At 34.3% G+C, this 20,077-nt stretch overlaps 1 protein-coding gene across 1 annotated transcript in view; it reads left to right on the top strand.

The window, feature by feature from the left end:
* Positions 1–20,077, top strand: part of LOC129218508 (runt-related transcription factor 1-like) — a 57,731-nt gene that overhangs the window by 33,964 nt on the left and 3,690 nt on the right. The window contains exons 3-4 of the mRNA XM_054852798.1: positions 3,715–3,743; positions 5,990–6,164. Of these exons, the coding sequence (XP_054708773.1) occupies positions 3,715–3,743; positions 5,990–6,164 (204 nt within the window). The remainder of the gene's footprint in view (positions 1–3,714; positions 3,744–5,989; positions 6,165–20,077) is intronic.

Raw genomic sequence — 20,077 nt, 5'->3', positions numbered from 1 at the left:
TTCTCTAAGCTTATGGGAATATTTATCAGGTCAGCTTCTATATGCTTGCCGAATGCGGGTTGTAATAAGATTTTCCCACTAGGGTTAATATCCTTTTCTAGCAATAATTTTTCATTGATGACCGATATCTGTGCTCCGCTGTCAATAGTTCCCTCTATTTTTTTGTTTCTATAATTAATCTTAACTTTTACGAGATCTGACACAATATTTTCTTTTCCTCTTTCTCTACTATCCAGGAAATCCCGGTTTACGTGAGCTACAACCTTATTATTTTCATCTACCCTGTTTGACACTCGCCCCCTTTTTGTCTTGTTTTCATCAATGACCTTAACCTCCTGTGCCTTTACTCTTTTCTCATTTTCTTTACAATATTTTGCTATGTGCCCCTCTAGTTTGCACTTATAACAGGTTTTCCCGGTATTATTATTTCTTTCCCATCTCATAGGATTTCTTTCCCTTGGTTCCGTATATATTTTCCCTTTATTTGCTAACGTATTTTCTGCCGCCCTCTCATGTATTTCGGCTAAGTAAGCTGCCTCACTTAATTTAAATCCATCATCTTTTTCCTGTAACCCAAGATATTTTTTTGTTTCCCATGGCATTTCTGCCTTTAATCTGTCCACTACGACAATGTTATTCACGTCTTCCTTCGTTTCCACATTTTTACTTTTTAGGTAGAATGCCCACAAAGAGTTTAACCTATCCGCAAATTGCGTCCAGGATTCATTTACTCTTTTCTTCGCAGTATCGAACCGTTTCCTGTACTCATCTGGGGTCAACCTATTATGCTTTAAAATTTCCTCTTTAATCCTTTCATATTTGTCAAGCTCTTCCGCTTTTAAATTTACAAACAACGGCCTTACTAAACAGCCTAACAGTGGTACGACTAGCCGTCCCTGCAACTCATCTGGCACATTTTGTGAGGAAAACACCCCTTCTATAGTTTCAAAAAACAAAGGCAAATCTCCCACGTCCGAAGGTACAGGTGGAATCAATGATTTGAGTACTCTATGGTACCTCTCTATATTATCTGACGGGTTACCCTTTTCTTTTTCTCTATTTTGACTACCTTCAGTTAATTCTAACTTTCTAATTTCCAATTCTTTTTCTTTTAATGCAATTTCTTTTTCCCTTAATTCAATTTCTCTCAACCTTAATTGAATTTCACTATCTCTTCCCGCGTCTACTGACATCTTAGTATTTTTACTCTGACTTCTTAATACCGGTGACATACAAGGAACCCCCAAAAGCAGACAGATAGAAATTTGGGGACTTACCCTACACCAGCCGCTGGAGCTCTCGCACGGGGTTCTCGGTGATCCAACACTTGCTTCGGGGTTTCTTCCTTCTCTCCGCTGCTCCTTGTCCAACAATAAGCTCTACGTCACCTCCAGGTATTTCTCAGCATCCTAGTAGGTCCAAGCGACCGTCCGATGTCTCAGCGCCGCAGATCAGATAGCCTTCTCAGGAATGTCAATAATCCAACAGCAGATGCCCACCGATATAATACTTTATCTCGTTCATTTCAGTCTTCTATGCAACCGCGGATGATCCCAGAGATCCTTTACTTTCTCTTGGGTGATGAAAGTCCTGCCGTGCTGCGCCAGTTAGGTTCCACGGCACACAGATTCTCGGTTAATTATCGGTTTATTTAGTTATATCTATGTACACAACAACTATTCACATATGTACACGTTGATAGCATATATGATGCTCAGTCTTTCACAGTCTTTGTAACTCCACTTGGGGACCCGGGCACTACTCTCCCGTTCGTCACAGTCCACGCTTTACGACAGGCACAATCTCTCCCGTCAGTACCGTCTCTTTCAGGATTACGGGCCCAAACTCTCCCGTTCCTGTTCAGTCCGGACCTAGCTTGGTCCTGTAATAAAACCGGCAGCCCCCGCGACCGCAACTGTCTCGCTCTCTCCTCGGTCTCTCCTCCGTCTCTCCGGTGGGTCCTATTTATAGGGGGTGCCTAACCTTCGGTCAACACGGAGGGCTTAGGGACTCACGTATGCAGTTTTTGGATCACGTAGCCCCTTTGCCCTGTCACGTACGTATCTTCTTGGTCACGTATGCCGTGCCGACCTAGGCCTAGCCTGACACCCCATATGAAGAGATTACTTCTTTAGTTAAGGCAAACAATTACTCCCCATCAGTTTTTTCTGTTCTGGAAATGCAGGCAAATGTATTTCTAAGTTATCTAAGTTGAATGAACCCATTTTTTTTTATTATTCTTAGTAAAAAATTTGGGGATGCAGCCGTCCCACTCGCCCCCTCCCTATTTGCCGCCCCCGGGTAACTTTGAGCTACGTCATAAAACTTATACAAAGTAAATTAATTTAATTAAAATAATGAAATTTTAGTGTAGCGAAAAAATTCCTTTTTGTTTAAAAACATCCCCATTGTGATTCCCAACATCACAAGATTTCTGTCATAATATTGCATAGAATATTGCAATGTAGAAGGAGTACTTTTAAGAACTTCAAAAATAGCTTTACAGTAACTTCGTCAGAATTATTTAACGATGAAATTAGTTGTATACAATAATTTCAACTTTTTTTTCCTTTTAAAACTAATCATTATCTATCAATATCTATCGATCGATCTCTTCCTATATCCATATATCTGTTGCGTCCGGTAAAAGAAGCACAAGTTAAAAAAAAAAAAAAATAAATAAACATTTTACAGGAGGACGAATTGAATATTGAGCAGCATACTGTAAATCGAAATTTCTCTCAATTGTTTTACTATTAGGGGGATACATAACAAATTTCTATCTTCAAGCATCAGTACTATTTTTATTAAAATAAAGTAATTTCTTTTCATGTTTTTCATGACATGAGTCATTTTTACTGATCACCTTTCATTCAGATGTGTCTTTATTTTTCTTTACTCTTCAATATTCTTTGGGCTGAAGAAATAGTCCTAGGGTTGAAAAATGAACAAAGAAAAATAACAGACTGTTTTTTAGATAAACATTAAAATGAACAATACAGTTGATAATTATGATAAAAGTAGGTAAAACTTCTCAAAAATGAAAGATTTTACATTTGACTTTTTTTATCGCCCTGCAAAGATAAATCCATCTCTCTCTATTTATATCTCTATCCCTCCATATGTCTCAATATTTTTGCGCCTGTATGTGATTATAAATGATAATCTCTTGCTTCCCCTCCCTCTTCATTCTTCCTCCACGAAAAATTCCCGTCTACGCCACTGATAAAAGATACGGAAGCTCTTGCAAATGAAATAATGTACCAGTGAATCACATGATATTGTTCCCGTCTCATTTACCCAAACATTTTTTATTTGATTGTTTTCATTATTCCTTTTATGTGAGAAAATGAAAGCAAAGATTCGTCTGTCAACGCTCGCCATATTAGAATGTTATTTGGGCTACGCGAACTTCTCTTCGCAGTCACTTCCTTTTTGGAAGATTGTCGCCGATGTTCTTCGATGAATTGTAAACAATAAGATTCCGAATTATCTAGCAACGTGAGTTACTGCTCCAATAGTAAGTTCGTAAAATTCATTATCACTGGAAGTGATAAAAAAAAAGAAAAGAAAGAAAAGAAACTGAGCCGTCTGATTGAATATGTCATTCTTTGGCTCCTTGTTAGATAATAGTTCAGACACAACAAAGCCTCAATGCTTTAATTTTCCACAAATGTCTTTTCCACAAATCTTTATGTAGTTACTCTCGTCTAGTGAGGTTTGTGAATGTCTCCCTGAAATTGGTGTTGCCATTAATTTTTTGCAAAAGTTGTGTTGGAAAATTAATTTCAGTGTTGCAGCAACAGTTCTCACTGTCACGAAAATTAAATTAACGTGACTAATTCAATCTAAAAAAAACATGCAACATTCACATTTCCATTTTGACGTCTTGAATTCAAATTAAATTTTTCACAATCACGAATTGCGATAGGACCCTACTCGCTGGGTTTCTTGTTTGTACAAATGGAATGAACCGGAAATAGCGTGAATTACTCAATAACAAAACACATCAAGGCTAAAGCAGATCCAACAGTTTCATAGACCTTCGGACACGTCCAATGTTACATATTTTATTTAAAGGGTTATTAAAGGTTTAGTTAATATATTTGGCTGATTTTTTTTTTTAAATAGTTATCACGAATTGCTTAATATCCTTACATGACCAAAGTTGAAGTTGCTCTGATTTTCAAATTACCATGACAACGGTTGTCCTTAATATTGCAGGGTTGCCAGCCTTTGAGGAGCATGTGTGGTGTTTTTGAAGAGCAATTTGAAAAATTTGCGGAGCAGTTAGGTATTTTGTATAAAAATCAATAAAAATAACTAAAACCGCTTATCTAAAATTGTTTTAGAGCTTTATTAATCATTTTAAGTACTAGTATAAAAATATTTATAAAACAGTTTCAAACACTATTTCAATCTTTGAGTATAAGCATCTTTAATTCCTCATATTTACATTTTTGAAATGATAATAGCTAAATATAAGCTTGAAAACGTTCGGCTGGGAAATGCGGAGCAAAATAACTTCTTTGTGGATCCGCGGAGTTCCGCCATTTTTGCGGAGCAACTCCGCAAAACACGGATCAGTTGGCAACCTTGAATTGATTTAGAGAGCGAAATTTTCGTCGTCATAGATCAAATCGTGTATCGTTTGATTTTATTCATATCTTTTTCAGGGTCAACTCAAGCGGATTTAACATTAAAAAAAGCGTTTTTTTGTGTAAAATTAATTTTTTTCAGAACCTCCCCCCCCCCACCTACATAGCAGCAAAACTTCATCTATACAAAATTTTCAGATTACTAATTCCCCTCATTTAAGATTGAAAGGCAATATAAATACCATAACTATATACGCTGTAAACAATCTTTATGAGAAGTGTACTAGCGGATATCGACCATGAAATCTTTATCTTGATTACCACATCCAATTTTATTTATTTATTTATTTATATTTTAAATTAATTCAATGACTATTTTTATATAATGTCAAATATATTTTAAAAATAAAAGGCCTCGATTAATGCAGCCTAGATTTTTGTTACTTGCTACGGCTTTCGGACCTGAAATGGACTTGAAATACAAATAACCTGTTTTGTTCTCTGCCTGAGATGCTTTAGGAGGGATGCGGAGGAGGAGAAGCTGATGAGAAAAGATCGAGGCATCCGCATGTGCGGTTGAAATGCACTCCCGCTGCGTGGAGTGCAGGAAGGATCTGAGAATGTACCGGCCGTCCTCGCACGCAATCGCACGACCTTGTGCACGTGGGGGGAGAGGTACACCTGTGGAATGCAAAGCATGTGGACTGGAACGGAAATGGCTTCAGAACTGGATTCTGAGAGTAAGGGAGGGTGTGGGTCCGTTGAGGATGGTTTAAAATGTATAAGAACACCCAAGCTATCAGTGAAAGGTTTTTTATACAGAAAAAAATTGTCTTCTCAAACACAAGCAGGAAATAAAAACTTCATAAACTAGAGTTGAAAAGCCTCTAAAGCTGTCACTTCTAAATATTATAATTAAAATCCATAACCGTTGGGTCCTAAATTATGACCTTTAAGAACAAATACAATGTTCTTTCATCGAACGTACTCTTTATGAACAAAAAAAGAGAGCACATCAATTAGAATGCATCACTGATAATTTTCATGGTTTCTATTGCAGTTAGGAGCAAAATGAATTATTCATCGTAATGAAAAATTAATAAAGTAATATAAATATTATTCATATTTATTTATCTTCATATTCATGCCTACATAGTCAGCAATTTTGTCCAACCTAAAATGTTACGGAAAAAGGAAAGATGTACTGGAATTGAACTCCCATGGTTTCCGTTAAATTTAAGCCCCGAGAAAGAGGTTGGGGGGGGGGGGGACGAAGCTTTTATTTGCCATTTTTAACGAAAATGCTGACGATTCTATGTATGTGTAATGGAATTATAATTTAAATAACTCTTCATTTGAAATTCTTTTCGCTCTCTTCAGGTCCTTTGCAGTTGAAGTCTTATTCTCCTCACAGCCGTAGTAGCTCACCCAACGTGGAACTTATACAGTTCCAAAGAGTACATTCGGATCCACCTCTACCCTCAGAGTGGGGAGAGACTCAAGTAAAAAAAGAACAACAGTGGAATCCCGTGGAAATTCCACACTGCACACCAGTCACTACGCATAGTAAGTTTTTCTTTCAATGTACATACTTATGATCAAAATTCACTTCTTGAGACAACGACAAAAATTCTCTTGTGATATTGTTACCATAGTTATAAACTTACACACTGAGGGTTAGTCTGTGTTAATAGACATCATAGTGCAATCAACAAATCTCCTTCTAAATGAAAAGTTTTTGGTGACTTGAAAGCATGTCAACGACTAGGAATTGCATTACCGGACCAAAAATCCAGTACCGGTATTTGGTATTTTTAAAACGCGGTACCGGACTACCGGTATTAGAAGTTTCTCAGAAAATGATCGAAAACATATTGTTTCGTTGCTACACTTCATGAATTTTGTGCAAAAATTGTATTATCTATAAAACGTATTGTGAACAAATATAAAATGAAGGAACACATGTAATAACTAAAAATCAGCAATAGCAAGAAACCTAATGCCTCTATTGAATTATCTCTAAGCCTTATGTTAGTGCACGACTTTCCTGCAGTTGAAAATACTCTTTCTAAATTCACGCAGGTCGCTACTGTTAACAACGCGTGATACACCTCCTCCAATTGCCTCCTTCACCTTCAAATATAATCCTTCATCTTCAAATAATTTATTCTCTTGCGTATTCTTTTGGAAAAATTCTCTTGTGTGTGTGTATCAGTTTCTTTTGTATTGTATGTATTATTATTTTTATTTTATATATATATATATATATATATATATATATATATATATATATATATATATATATATATATGTGTGTGTGTGTATATATATATATATATATATATTGAATTATTGAATTTATCGCTTGTTGTAATTTTTCTTCGAGGGACGATACTTTTCCAATGTTAACATCATCCTCAACGATTTTCTCTTGACCAGGATGGGCTTGTATTTGCTTTTATTAGCAATTTTGTATGAAATTCAGGAGGAATTTAACTAAATTTGTGTTAATCATGTTAATTTATTTTAATCGTTTTCGTTTTCTTTTCAAAATAATTTAATAATAATCATGCAAATGTCTGACATTATGTTCCAGTTTGGTATTCCTTTACCTCTATAATAATTTTAAAGACACTATATAATTTCTAAATATTATATTGCCAAGTATAAAGCTAAATAGCGAGACGGGAGAAAAAACAAATACCGGTGACAACAAATTACTATCTGTTATTCTATCAGGAAAAAAGCTTTTATCAAAGAAACCAGTACAATAAATAAATGAAGTATTTCTGTAATTGATGGTTGGAACAAATTGTTTGTGGGACAAATTAATTCGAAATTACTCTTGAAAATAATTTTCACAAAAGGGAAAATGAGTGATCAGGGAAATGGAAAAGAAGAAAAACATGGTGCACATAAGAGCACGAAAATGCGATTCATCTCACCATCTAGTAATGAAAATATCATTTTGCACTCTTTTTGCTGCTTTTATTTAATGATATTCTATTAGTTTGTGCTTTTGAAGCCAAAGTTTTACATCAACAGGTTGATTTTGGTTCTGTATCATTGAAAAAGAAATGTATATTTAAAATAAAAGTATATACTTTTAATAAGATAAATTGAAAACTCTTTAATTAAAAATATTGATTATTTTCAGCTAATACCGATAATATCGGTATTTTGCCTCAGCAAATACCGGTATTTCAAAATCGCAAAATCGCTCAAAATTCCGGTATTCGGTATACCGGTATTGCAATCACGATCAATAACCAAGCAGTTGGCAAAAACCACGAGGATACGTTACTTATAAATTATGTAGAATCAATAACATGCTCCGAAAGGAGATGGCTATTTTTTTGCCACTGTCGCAATGGCCGAGAATTTACCATGAGTGTTCTTAATCTAATGTTTTCTTCTTCATCTAATGTGTAACTTCTTACAAATCACATTATTTGAGGCTGGATAAATTGGAGGAAGATTAAAGTATCGTAAGTATAATAATCTGTTCGAATAAGAATTAAAGAAAAGTAAAACCTGTATCTTCGGAAGCCAATTTTGAATCTCCCGATAAGAAGTTCACTCGAGAGAATTAAAATTATCTGAAAATTTCACTTCTCAATTAAATTATCTGCATATTTTATTTTATTCCTTTACTATTATTTTGAAAAAAAAAAGAATTAAACGGAAAATAGAAAAGGAGAGAGAGAGACTTGGACAAAGCTTTCAGCCGAACCGTTTTGCTCATTAAGATGAATAATAGTAATGTGAAAAGATAGTTGAATAAACACTAGACCCATTCAGTACTTTTAACAATGAAGTTTAAAGAGGTAGCAATTTAGGTATACCATCTGCAGTGCCTGAAATTGACAAAACTCTTTTTCCAAAAGAGTTTTTTTTTTTTTTTTTTTTTTTGTAAACATCTAATGTTTTAATATGACAAAATTGATTCTACTACAATTACAATCTCTTGCCATTAAAACCTTCTATTCATATTGCTTAGAATTAATGGCTTTACATTCCCTCTCGTGCAAAATACACTTCTTTTCAAATGTTATTCCTAGAAATTGTAGGGATAACAATAAGGCAACTTTGCTGACCTTAATGGGAATCCGGTTTCCTCCCTTTAATCTAACCACTGACATTCTAATTGCGAGCACCATTCCCGCTCGGAATTTCGTGTGATGGGATCCATCCTCCGTAACCGATGACAGATCTTTCAATTGAGTTTTGAGGAGCTTCCTTAGAACGGCAGATGCCGATCGTGTGTCATTTCCGGTGTGCAAGACTACCTGTTCTCCATCCACTGCCCACGCCGATTTGTAGCCTTCAGAAGGCCCTTCGCTCGCCGATGACTCAGCACTTTGATACGGCTAAAGATTTTTCCGGCACTGTCGTGTGAGGTGTTTTGTTCAATCCTTTTTCCCGCTATTTTTTTAAACGAATTTTCGTGATTTTTGACCATTATGGTGCTTTGGCATCAGGACAGGCTAGCATTTATACTCAACTTTTTCTCCGAAATAAAATTCATTCATATCTCTATCATGTATCATTTTGTTACGAAATGTGATTTTTTTTTCAAAAAATATTATTTATATGTGTGTGTGTAATTTCCTTTTCCTTTTTTTATTTTCTTTCTTTTTTTTTTTTTGAGAAAATCAGGATAAAAAAAGCTTTGAACAATATATGTTTGAGCAAGTGGAATATTTTCAAAGACTCCTCGCACCGTGTCATCGCTGAAAACATAAGCATGATGTTGACTATTATGAGATTTGGTTAGATAACATTTAAAATTAGCATTTTGCTTAGATGGACTAATAGAAGCTGCAGAGGAATTGTAGTTGTTTCAGGCAGAACTGTTAGAAAAAAGAATTTCAAATTAACTTTAACTGTCAAAGGCTCAGTTAGTGAAATGTAATCATTAAAGTTTGAAATTTTGAGGAAGAAAAGTATTTGCCCCCTATATCTAACATAGTATACAAAAATACTAAACTTTTTCCTTCTTTCTTTCTTTTTCTTTTTTTTCTTCAATTTTTTGAATCCAGTGGCACAGCGAGGTACCCCCACAGTCTTTTGTTTTAATACATTAGCAATCCTAAAACGGTATTTCATTTTCTTGTAAGAACTGTTAGGGCCCCCCATCTTCCTGGAACATCAGTTCTGTTTGAGCTAGTTATTGAATTTATGATTTAAAGAATTTGAACAGAAAAGTATATTTCAAATTTTTTGTCAGGCACTTGAATTTTGAGGACAACATGGTTCGTTATTTTTGTATACGTTCAGTGGAGTAACATGAATTTTCTTGGGGCTTTTTGATGATCACTTTTTTCGGTACAACTTATGCAAAAAAAAAAAAAAAAAAGAGAGATAGAGAGGGAACGAGTTGCGTATAAACATTTTTCGTATTAGTGTCAGTTTTGAGTTACTATTGAAAATTGAATAGGTTTTGTATAAAGATATTCTGAACTGTTACATAACTGTTACAAGTGCTTGATCATCATAGTGGTGTCTTTTTACTTAGCTACTATTAAATCTGGTGAGAAAAAATGTGCTCGACGTTAAATAGTTTACATAATATAAACCAAGAGTATTCAAATTAAAATTGAGAAACCTTTATGGCTGTGACGGAACACTCAACTACCGGGGAAAAACATATTGCAAATTATTTAATAGAATATGTGTCGGAACTATTTTAATCAAAATTAATATTCTCTGTAATCTAAATGTTATATGTACTGTTTCTTTACGTTTTTTTAAAAATTCGTTTTTTTTTTTTTTTAATTTTTATTTGTTTATTTTTAGGTGGGGTTTAGGGAGATTTTGCATGTTGATAATATATACAGTATAACCTTTGAAGTTGATCACCTATCTAAGTTGACCGCTTTTATTTTCAAGCACGGAATTAGTCATTACCATATAAATCAACCTCTGTAAGTTGACACCTGCTTAAGTAGACCACTAAAGTAGTGCACTGCAAGTGGTCAACTCACACAGGTTTCACTGTATTAAACATGAGAAAAATAAATTTCAGATTTTTAATTTAAAGCAAAAATAAATTTAAGAAGTTTTGTCCTTGATTAGTAGAGTAGTAAAAATCCATTTCTCAAAATTCAGAAAATTTCTCTCTCTTTCATAATCTGTTCACCTCTGAGAACGAACTAATGTCTTCTTCGGCGCTTCTGTGCCCCCACCCCGCCACTTTTGTGTTTGAGAAGTTGATTTCCTCTTTTAAGAATAAGAAGTCTCTTGTTTCGCTTTTGGTATCAACTTATGGTGTAATGAAGAGTTCATTTACTCTCTTGAGAGCAAAGACTGATTAAATTGCTCGAAGTCATTGCGTCATTCCCACTGTTTGGCATAAGAAATTCGTTTCATTTCTCAAGCACAAGGAGTGATTGATTCGTTAATTGTCTTTGTAATCTCCCGGTTTTTAGCGTAGGATTTTTTTTTTCTCTCTCAAGAACAAGGACTGATAAACTTGTTCAGTGTCTTTTGATTTCTACTGCCATTTTTTCAAAACGAGTTTCATTTCAAATACTATTGTTTTTTCTTTCGTGATCAAGTAAACGGCAGTATCTACAAAGATGAGTTTTTTGAGATAATTGAAGAAACGAGTTTTTGAAACCCCACAAACAAAAGTAAAATCTTTGAATGACGTTTTTTTTTTTCGTGCTTTATTTTGAGCATAAACTAAATATATACCGCCGTGTGTAGGTAAAAGGCAGTAACTGCAAATTTTTCATTTTTCATTTTTTTTTAAACATTTTTGTCATCTATTGTACGTTAGCTTTATTGTACAAGCTTGCTTGTTTGGTTTCCGCTGAAAAAAAGGCGCGAAAAAAAACGTCTAATTCCAAGATTTCCTTACGGTATATCCTTCCTACAAATGTCTCGAAAACTCAATACTGCCGTTTACCCGCACACCGCAGTATACAAGTTTGTACAATAAAGCCCAAGTAAAATAGATAACAAAAATGAAAAGAAAAAAAAAATCTTTAGAGCAGTTCCTAATCCTCCTCCCGCCCACACACACCTCTTTACCCCCCCCCCCCCTTTTCTTTGGTGCACCATCCGCCTTTGTCCAGGCATATACTTCCGTATTCCACATTTTTTGCAACGCAATCATCTACATGTTTTATCGTTCGCATAAATCCCTAATTCGCTCATGAGCGAATATATATTTGATTCCGGTTTGGAGGGGATTTCCAACCCTCATTTTCGTTCTCCGAAACGGAAAGGAATAAGGAGACCGCTGACCCTCGCACCGGACACCTGTGACCTACTCTTGCGTTTTTCTCGACCCAGAAGAAAGTGACCTGGATCATTGCTTGGATGGGACTTTCCCCCAGGTGGGGACGAAATCTATTCCGTGAATTCCGTCTGCTTTGACAGGTGACAAAGTTGCGAATTATAATATTAAACTATTTTTGATTATTTTGAGTTAAAATTTACAATATTTCTTGAATTATTCTCATTCTAAAACATTAGAATGGTTTACGTAGAAACATCATGTGCATTTTGAAATTAATTCGATCTTTGCATTATAGTATCAGAATTTGTTTGTCGAGCGTACATGAACTATTTTTATTAAATTTTTACTAGCTTGTTTAGCTGAAGAAAAGTTGTCACAAAAAAGCGATGTTTATAACCAATCCAGTTGTTTATATCTGTTCTGGTCAATGATTTTTTGATATTAATCTTCTTTTGATGCTTTAATTCATTGTATGTTTTTGTTCATATTGTTTTTAATTTTCTTCATATTGTGAAAACCATTGTTGAAATTTGTTAACGATAAAATTGCTTGCCCATTTACATTTTGCATGTCTATTACCAAGGAAGCCGCTAATACTTTGCTACTAGAATAAGATTTTACGTTTTTCTTAAACTAACTTGCCGAGTTGAAGCTATGTTTAGTAATGATGTTGCAGTGAGAAAAGAACTTAAATGCGGTTTTCTCTAAGCTAGTTGCTACATTGCAGTTGTGCCCACCTACGAGTGAGGTCCATGACATTCGTTTCTTTTTGCGGAAAAGGGAATGTTTAAGGGTTCATAGCCTCTTTTAGGGGAGGAGTCTTGCTTTTAGGGAAGTGCTGCGTAAGATTTGAAGGGGTGCGTAATCGCTCTTGGTTATGATGAACACCTCTGTGAATCGGCTTAGTTGATGCAGCTGGCAGCATGCGCAGATGCTGTTTTTCATCTTTTGGTTGCCACGATTCCCCTGAGAGCGGTATAATTCAGTGGTTCTTAACCATTTTACTACTGAGGACCATTTGGTACCTTTCTGAATCCAAAGCAGACCACAACGATAGAAATGGTATATTGACTGCAGTTATAATAGCAGGAGCGCCCCGATGAGTGGTCACCGTGACCTCCCGAAAATTTCCTGATGCGGCAAATTTAGAGCTCTATTCGACAAAATTTAGAGTTCCATTTGGCAAATTGAGAATTTTCGGGTCTCCAAAAATTTGAATTCTGGGCTCCCCTGTATATTAAGTGAAACGAGATTGATCCAATAGTTTTCTGCAATAAATTTAGATACACACACACAACCAAGCACGTAGCTAGAACTTTGTTAAGGGGGGGGCCAAGGTTTCACGAACTTCAAAAGAGGAGGCATGCTAAAGCAAAATTAGTAGCTCATATTTACGTTAAAAAATAAATCCAATTAAAACTAATTATTAAAATATGATAATTAACTAAAATCAATTAAATAATTGAAATTGATAGAGCATTTATTAAAAAATTATTTAACAAAAATTTTACATTAAGTGGCAAAAAAATTACTCAGTTTATAAAATTAACATTAAACTAAAAGTTTTCCCATACTAAGTTTTCATACATGGATAGAAAAATTCCATCACATAAGCTTCCTCTGTTCTGATGCTTTGAAAATGAGTGATATAATTCCTATTAATAAAAAGTTCACAATAAAAGAAATTCGGAAAACGAAAACTGTTCTATGGATTACTTGGAAAACGCAGGTAATAGTTTAATAAAATATTAAAGCTTTGTAATATATTTCAACAAAATATGTACAAGTCATTTTATTTGAAAAAAAAATAAAGAAATCTATATCTATCGAGTCGAATGTATAACTATGAATGCAATATAACGTAATTCCGCCACCCTGTCCGATTTGAACAAGATTTCTGGCAAAATTCAACCACCCTCTCGACTAAAATATTAGCAAGGTTTCATTTAAAAAGCTTGAACTAGTTCTTTATTTCAAATAATCAGTAATCCAAGTTTCAGCACAAAGGTATTTATTTGTTATTTAGTTCTTTATTTATCTACTTTATAACATTCTTTTGATTATACGAAATTGAATGAAGTTTCTAATTTTATCAGTTTTCTAATTATCATTTCTAACCATCATTTAAAAACTTGAACAAACTATTAACTCTTTGACGGATGGAGACTTCCTTTGTTGCAATCATTAAAAAAAAAAAAAAAAAAAAAAAAAAAAAAAAAAAAAAAACGCATTGCCGTTTTTTTAAATCGTTATTATTATTTTTTTGCAAAACGAATTGGTAAAATAAGCTATCTTAGGATCCGTTATGGTATTTTTTTTTCTTTCTAATGGGGCTTCGTTAGAGGCTTTAGCCTTTTCGGACCTAGTGCGAACCACCGATATGGCATCTAGTCTTTCAAATGCTACCATTAAGGCGCGGATGTGACTGCACAGGAAATTTCGACGCCGAGTTTCCACCAGATGGAGACACTTGAGCTCTCTTCGGTGCGAAACTGCACTAGGGGTTTAATTTTGTCAAGCCAAACGAATACCTGAGAGATCTTTTACCTGTCGAGTAGTGGAATGTATGGTGAATGAAATTAAGCATCTATGTATTTTTATTTTCACAACATTTTGGAAAAAATGCAAATGATTGCTTTTTATAAATGTTTTTTATAAGGTCATGAATGATTTAAACATTATTGGCGATTTTCCTCTGATGTTTTCAATTTAATGTTTCATTTAAAAGATCAAGAGGAGGCATCGCACCCACCTATCTCACCACCAAGCACGAGTTCAGTTTATTCTGCCAAATACAAAAAAAACTTCTGTACAAATCAGTCTTTTTCAAATTAAAAATATAATTGTAAACAACTACAGGGAAAATGGCAATATACTCTATTACGAATTATCGTGTCAGTATTTGATTATAACTTGGTTACTTTACTGTCTTTATTAGCAGTAAGCAAGTGTTCGACTCGAAAATTCCATGATTTGGAGTCAAACGTCAAATTTTGATCATTAAGGTAATCTTCGTCCTGTTTGCGATTGCGATAATACAGTAGCATTAAATTAGATACATTTTCAACAATATGTAATATGCATAAAGCTAGCCAATTTTTGAAATCAAAACTTATAGGTTTCTTATAGCCTCAGTTTATAAATTTTTTGCTCAACAGTCATCTCATGTTCAAAAGCCTAAAGACAATCTTCTGTAAAAAAAATCTCAGAATGATTGTGGTTAAAAATCCAGTAATGATTTAAATCTACCTTCCAAAATTCATCTAACAATAATAACACTTCTGATTCTTTCATTTTCAAATTGGTATAACTTCCATTCTAGGAGCGATTTTGTAATCATCATGTATTCTCGAAAGCATATCATATTTTATAACGTAGGTATTGACTTTTTTTTTTCTTTTATGTGATGTTAGTAAAAGATATTCTATTGCAAGAAATAGCAAATAATTTCAACTTGAAGAAATTAAGAGTTTAAAAAAAAATCTAATATAGACGTGAAAAACACAAGAAAATGTACCTCGCATTGACCTTTTTTTAATTATATGCGCAGTAAATAGCAGAAACTTTCACCTAGTAATTTTATAGTCAAATGCACATGTCCGTTTTTTATTACGTTTAATGCTACCTTCGCAATTTACTAATGATGGATGCATAGACGCTTGTTAAATAATTCCTCAGTAAAAAGGCGGTAAATACTAATCAGAAAATTTATTCCAATGAAACAAATACAAATATGCTTTTCTTGAAAAACGGAACAACATCGAAGAAAGATTTTTTTCTTCAGTTAAAAATGACTAGCTGCTCTTCTCTTGGGACCATAGACTCACATTTCAGTAAGATTTAAAAGTACGAATTTCTAATCATTACTTTTAAATTACATGTGTTAATATGGCCGAACTTGCAATTTCATAAACTGATTACAGTAAAATATTCAAGTAATTTTCAATTTCATTCTTCGCTTCATAAAATTTCGATACAGAAAAAAAAAAACGAACTTTTCAGGATTACAGTTTAAAAGTTGTAAGCTTCCGGGGAGATAAGTAATCTATTATTGTTAAAAATAAACTAAAAGTTTAAATAAGATTATTAATCAAAATATAAAATGAATCTGAAATAAATCATACCAAAAATATAAAGTTCAAAAATAAATTAATAATTAATATTTATTTTTTCTCATCCTCAATCACACGAAATGTGTAGAATTTTTTTTTCGTTGCTGTCGGAACTTAGTTTTTAAATGGGAAAACATATTAACACATAAATTGCTCGTATTGTTAAGAAAACTTTAAAAGGAAACACTACAACTTACCTAGTTTATGTACACTTAATTTTCTTTTGATTACAATTTTGTTCAAGATATGTTTCCTATAAGCACGTGGTAGAAAAAAACTGTGTGTTAAAACAGAAAATAATAGGAATTTCAATTACTAATTCACCAGGGATGCACCTCACTCTGGCTGTCCTTCGTGCAGCATGTGTCTAGGAAATCAAGTCCAAACGGGAAAAGAGTCAAAACGAAAAGAAGAAAGAAAGAAAACCACCCCAATGAGACTGGGGAATGTTTGTTTTCAATAACTTTGCTGATGGCAATTTGGTGGGCTGAGGGAGAGGGGCCGAATTTCAAGGTCACAACCCAGTTGGGTTGAATTGGAAATTCGTCGTTTTCGGACGGATTCTTCGCGACACAGGAAGAGACCGGCGGCAACTCGGAACCCGCAGTTATTTCACGAGGTTCTCGTGTTCTGAATTGACTCGGACGCGGGAAAATTATCGATAAATGGGAATATTTAAGGGGAAAATACCGGTTTTCATAAAATTTCTCTCTTTGGAAAATTTTTGTTGTCGTGAGGTGCAACAACGGAGAAAAAACAGACAGTAGTCTTTCGGGAAGGGGGGGTCCGGACCCCATGGACCCCCCCCTTGGCTACGTCCTTGACACAACTCTAAGAATGATATAGATTAATTTTCTCCAGCTATTCGTGGACCACATAAAAGTTGTTTGCGGGCCAAAGGTTGAAAAACACTACTGTAGTCTGTAGGCTACTTCGAAGAATATTTACAATGAAAAATATACGCAATGGTTTCGTGACAGTGCCTAAAAATAGAGTTCCGTGATTGAAACGTAGCAAAACTGAATCAAAACGAGTTATCTCGGTATCTATCTGCACATCATTGTTGCAACCATCCTTTCATATTTAATGTCGCGACCCTCCTCGGACCGGATGCTTAGTGATTTGCCGTAAATAACACCCTTTCGGCGGGTCGCCGCCGCCCGTTCCACGAATTGCAACGCAGTACCTGATTTCATCTGCCTCCTCTCGGGGTCGTCGTGGAGATTCCCGGTGCTCCATGATCAACTTCAAAACAAGCCGGTGCCTCCAGCACGTGGAACAAAAAAAAAAAAAAAATCAGAATTCTACCATTTCCGTCATCCTTCCCGCCATTCTGACGACGGGCTCGAAACCGCAGCCCAGAAATATCAGGCATGAAAAAATATGAGAGACAGGTGGAATGGATCGAAGAAGGGAAAGATGGAGTGAAGAAAAAAAAATATCATTAAGAGGGCGGATTTCGTACAACATAGTCTCTTTTGAGAGCTCTTTTTCTCTAACATCTTTTGCTCCTGCGGTAGGCAACATGGGTTAGGCCACGCGTTCGCCGGGATTAACTCTAGTAATTTGTAACTTTGCACTGTCTACTGAGTGGAGTCAATTTGGCGCTCTTGAATCATCACATTTGAGTCACTATTTTTTAATGTTTCCGTCTCCCTTTCTGATTGTTGTGTGATGGGATGACAGTGGATTTGCCGGGCGTTTGTCGTAAACTTTTCGCAATTGTACAACAAGGGTGAAACTCAGGCGTCCTCATTAGTCTCGTCTCTCTGGCTATGTATAGTAGGCGGGAAGCTGTTTTCTTGTTCATGCAAAATCAGAATTACTCTGAGTTTATTGATTCTCCCGGAGTTATTCTTTCTAAAACTTCAGTCAGTTCTGTCATTTTCTCATACTACTTGTTCAAGTTTATGGCATTCTTCTAGGACAGAAAAACTACCTAATAATGAGTTAAGCATCTCGACAGATCTTTACCTTCATTTATGTAAGACAACTTGTTTCAATGAATCTAAGAATAACTACTTCTCTGTCAGAGACGGCGATTGGGGCTCATAAATGGGGGGGGGCAAAAAAAAAAGCAGGAAAAAGTGAGGAAAAAAGTACAAAATTTTGTTTGGGCTGGTTTTGAGAGCAGATAATTGGAAATTAATGTAAATCTAACAACTTAACTCACGGTTTTCTTAAGATTTTGATGAATGACAATAACTTCCCTCGAAGAAACTTAGACATGAATTAGACTTACATTATTTATCCCCAAGTATTTTGAGATGTCGCAAACACTTGGTAAAAACTTCATTATGCCAAGTGTGGCTTCTTTACTAAAACAATTTATTTACTGATATCTAAACAATGAATACATAAACTAAAAGTTACTGCTTGTGCTAAATAATGTTTCGTAAACAGATGTACAAAGTAAAACAAATAATTATGTTCCGAAAATTTTGAAAATTCTGCTTTTTTTTTTTTTTTTTTGTAATTTCTAGTTTTGGTTCCTTAATTTTAAAATAAATTAAATTTCCCATAAAAGGGGGGGGGGGGCAAAATGATTCGTAAACAGATGTACAAAGTAAAACAGATAATCATGTTCTGAAAATTTTTACATTTCTGCTTTTTTTTTTTTTTTTTTTTTGTAATTTCTATTACTGGTTCTTTTATTATAAAATAAAATGAATTTCCCATAAAAAGTGTTCGCCTCCACTGTTTTTTGTTGATGTGGTTTGCTGTGAGGGAGCATGTATTCATTCATTATAAAAGAAAAGCAAAAACATGTTACAAGATAAAGATGTGATAGCTTACTTCACCTAATACCGAAGTAGTTTTACATTTTCTAAAGCGGTTTCGGTTAGTATGCTTAGTTAATGTTCTGAGTGTTTCATTTGTATGCGAAATATTTCTACTAATTTCTGTAGCTCGTTACGTATTAGATTAGAATTTTAGTAAAGTCACATGAATTCGTCATAAAGAAAGTTATGATCGTGTACAATGCACATCTTTAGTCAGCCAAACAAAACTTGGTTTTATGTGACAAGCGGGGTTTTATGTTATCATGGAAGAGTTATAAATCCTTCGGGAAAGCGTTAACTCCTGATTTATAGTGCTATGAATACTCTGCATATTTTCGCAAATCAAAAATTTAGACATTACAGTACACTTTGGATGTCACCATGGTTTTACGGATACAAGACTGAGTTGATTTTTTTTTTTTTCTGAAAATTTGTTGAGTGGTCTCAGCTCTACAAGAAATGAAGGCAGGAGTGCTTTTGATTTCATCATTAATGAAAATACAGCATAATCACAACAGGAGCAATTTCTCATAAATGATTCAGTCATTAGTAAACATAGAACCTGAATCAAAAAATGTTTAATTTCGACTTCATTAATATCACGTTTTTCAAAAGCTAAATCACATTTTATAAGTGCCCTTTTAAGTTCAATTCTAATAATAGATACATCTAATCATAGACAATAGGATAGTTGTAATTAAAAAAAAAAAAAAATTCACGCACAATAAGTTGTGATTTCTTTAGCATTTTCTCAGCATCTCTGTTTTTTTTTTTTTTAAATTTATTTATTATTATTATTATTTATTTATTTTTTAAACTGTGACAAAAATGAAGGACAATAACTTTAAAATTCTTGAGGTATGCCCAGAGTAATATAGGGTGGCGACAGATCGGGGAAATCAGGGAGATCAGGGAAAAGTCAGGGAACTTTATTGATCAGGGAAATATCAGGGAATTTCGAAAAAATTATAAAAATTCAGGGAAAATTGATCAAATGAAGACAAAAAAATTTTTTTTTTTTGCTTTGCAAAATTAAATACCTTTATTTCCTATGCATTTTCCGCCAATTATTTGTTTAAAAAAAAATAAAATTATTGCGGTGCGATTATACACTTACACATGTTTGTGCATTTTCCCCCTTAAGGTCAAAGTATTGAATCTTAGTTATTAACCACAGGGTAAACTTCCTAAGCTTCTGTGTCTGTAAAGTTGTTTATTTTACGTAGTTTGAATTTTTCTGCCAGGCATTCCATGCTACGTAAAATAAACAACCCTACATGCAAAGAGGAAGCCGCCATTTAAAGACTTTGCTCCATTGCCTTTAATCATTGTCTT

This window comes from Uloborus diversus, chromosome 1, assembly GCF_026930045.1.
Source record: "Uloborus diversus isolate 005 chromosome 1, Udiv.v.3.1, whole genome shotgun sequence".
NCBI classification, from domain to species: domain Eukaryota; kingdom Metazoa; phylum Arthropoda; class Arachnida; order Araneae; family Uloboridae; genus Uloborus; species Uloborus diversus.
Note: the sequence above shows the minus strand (reverse complement) of the source record. Positions and strands in the feature narration are given on the sequence as shown.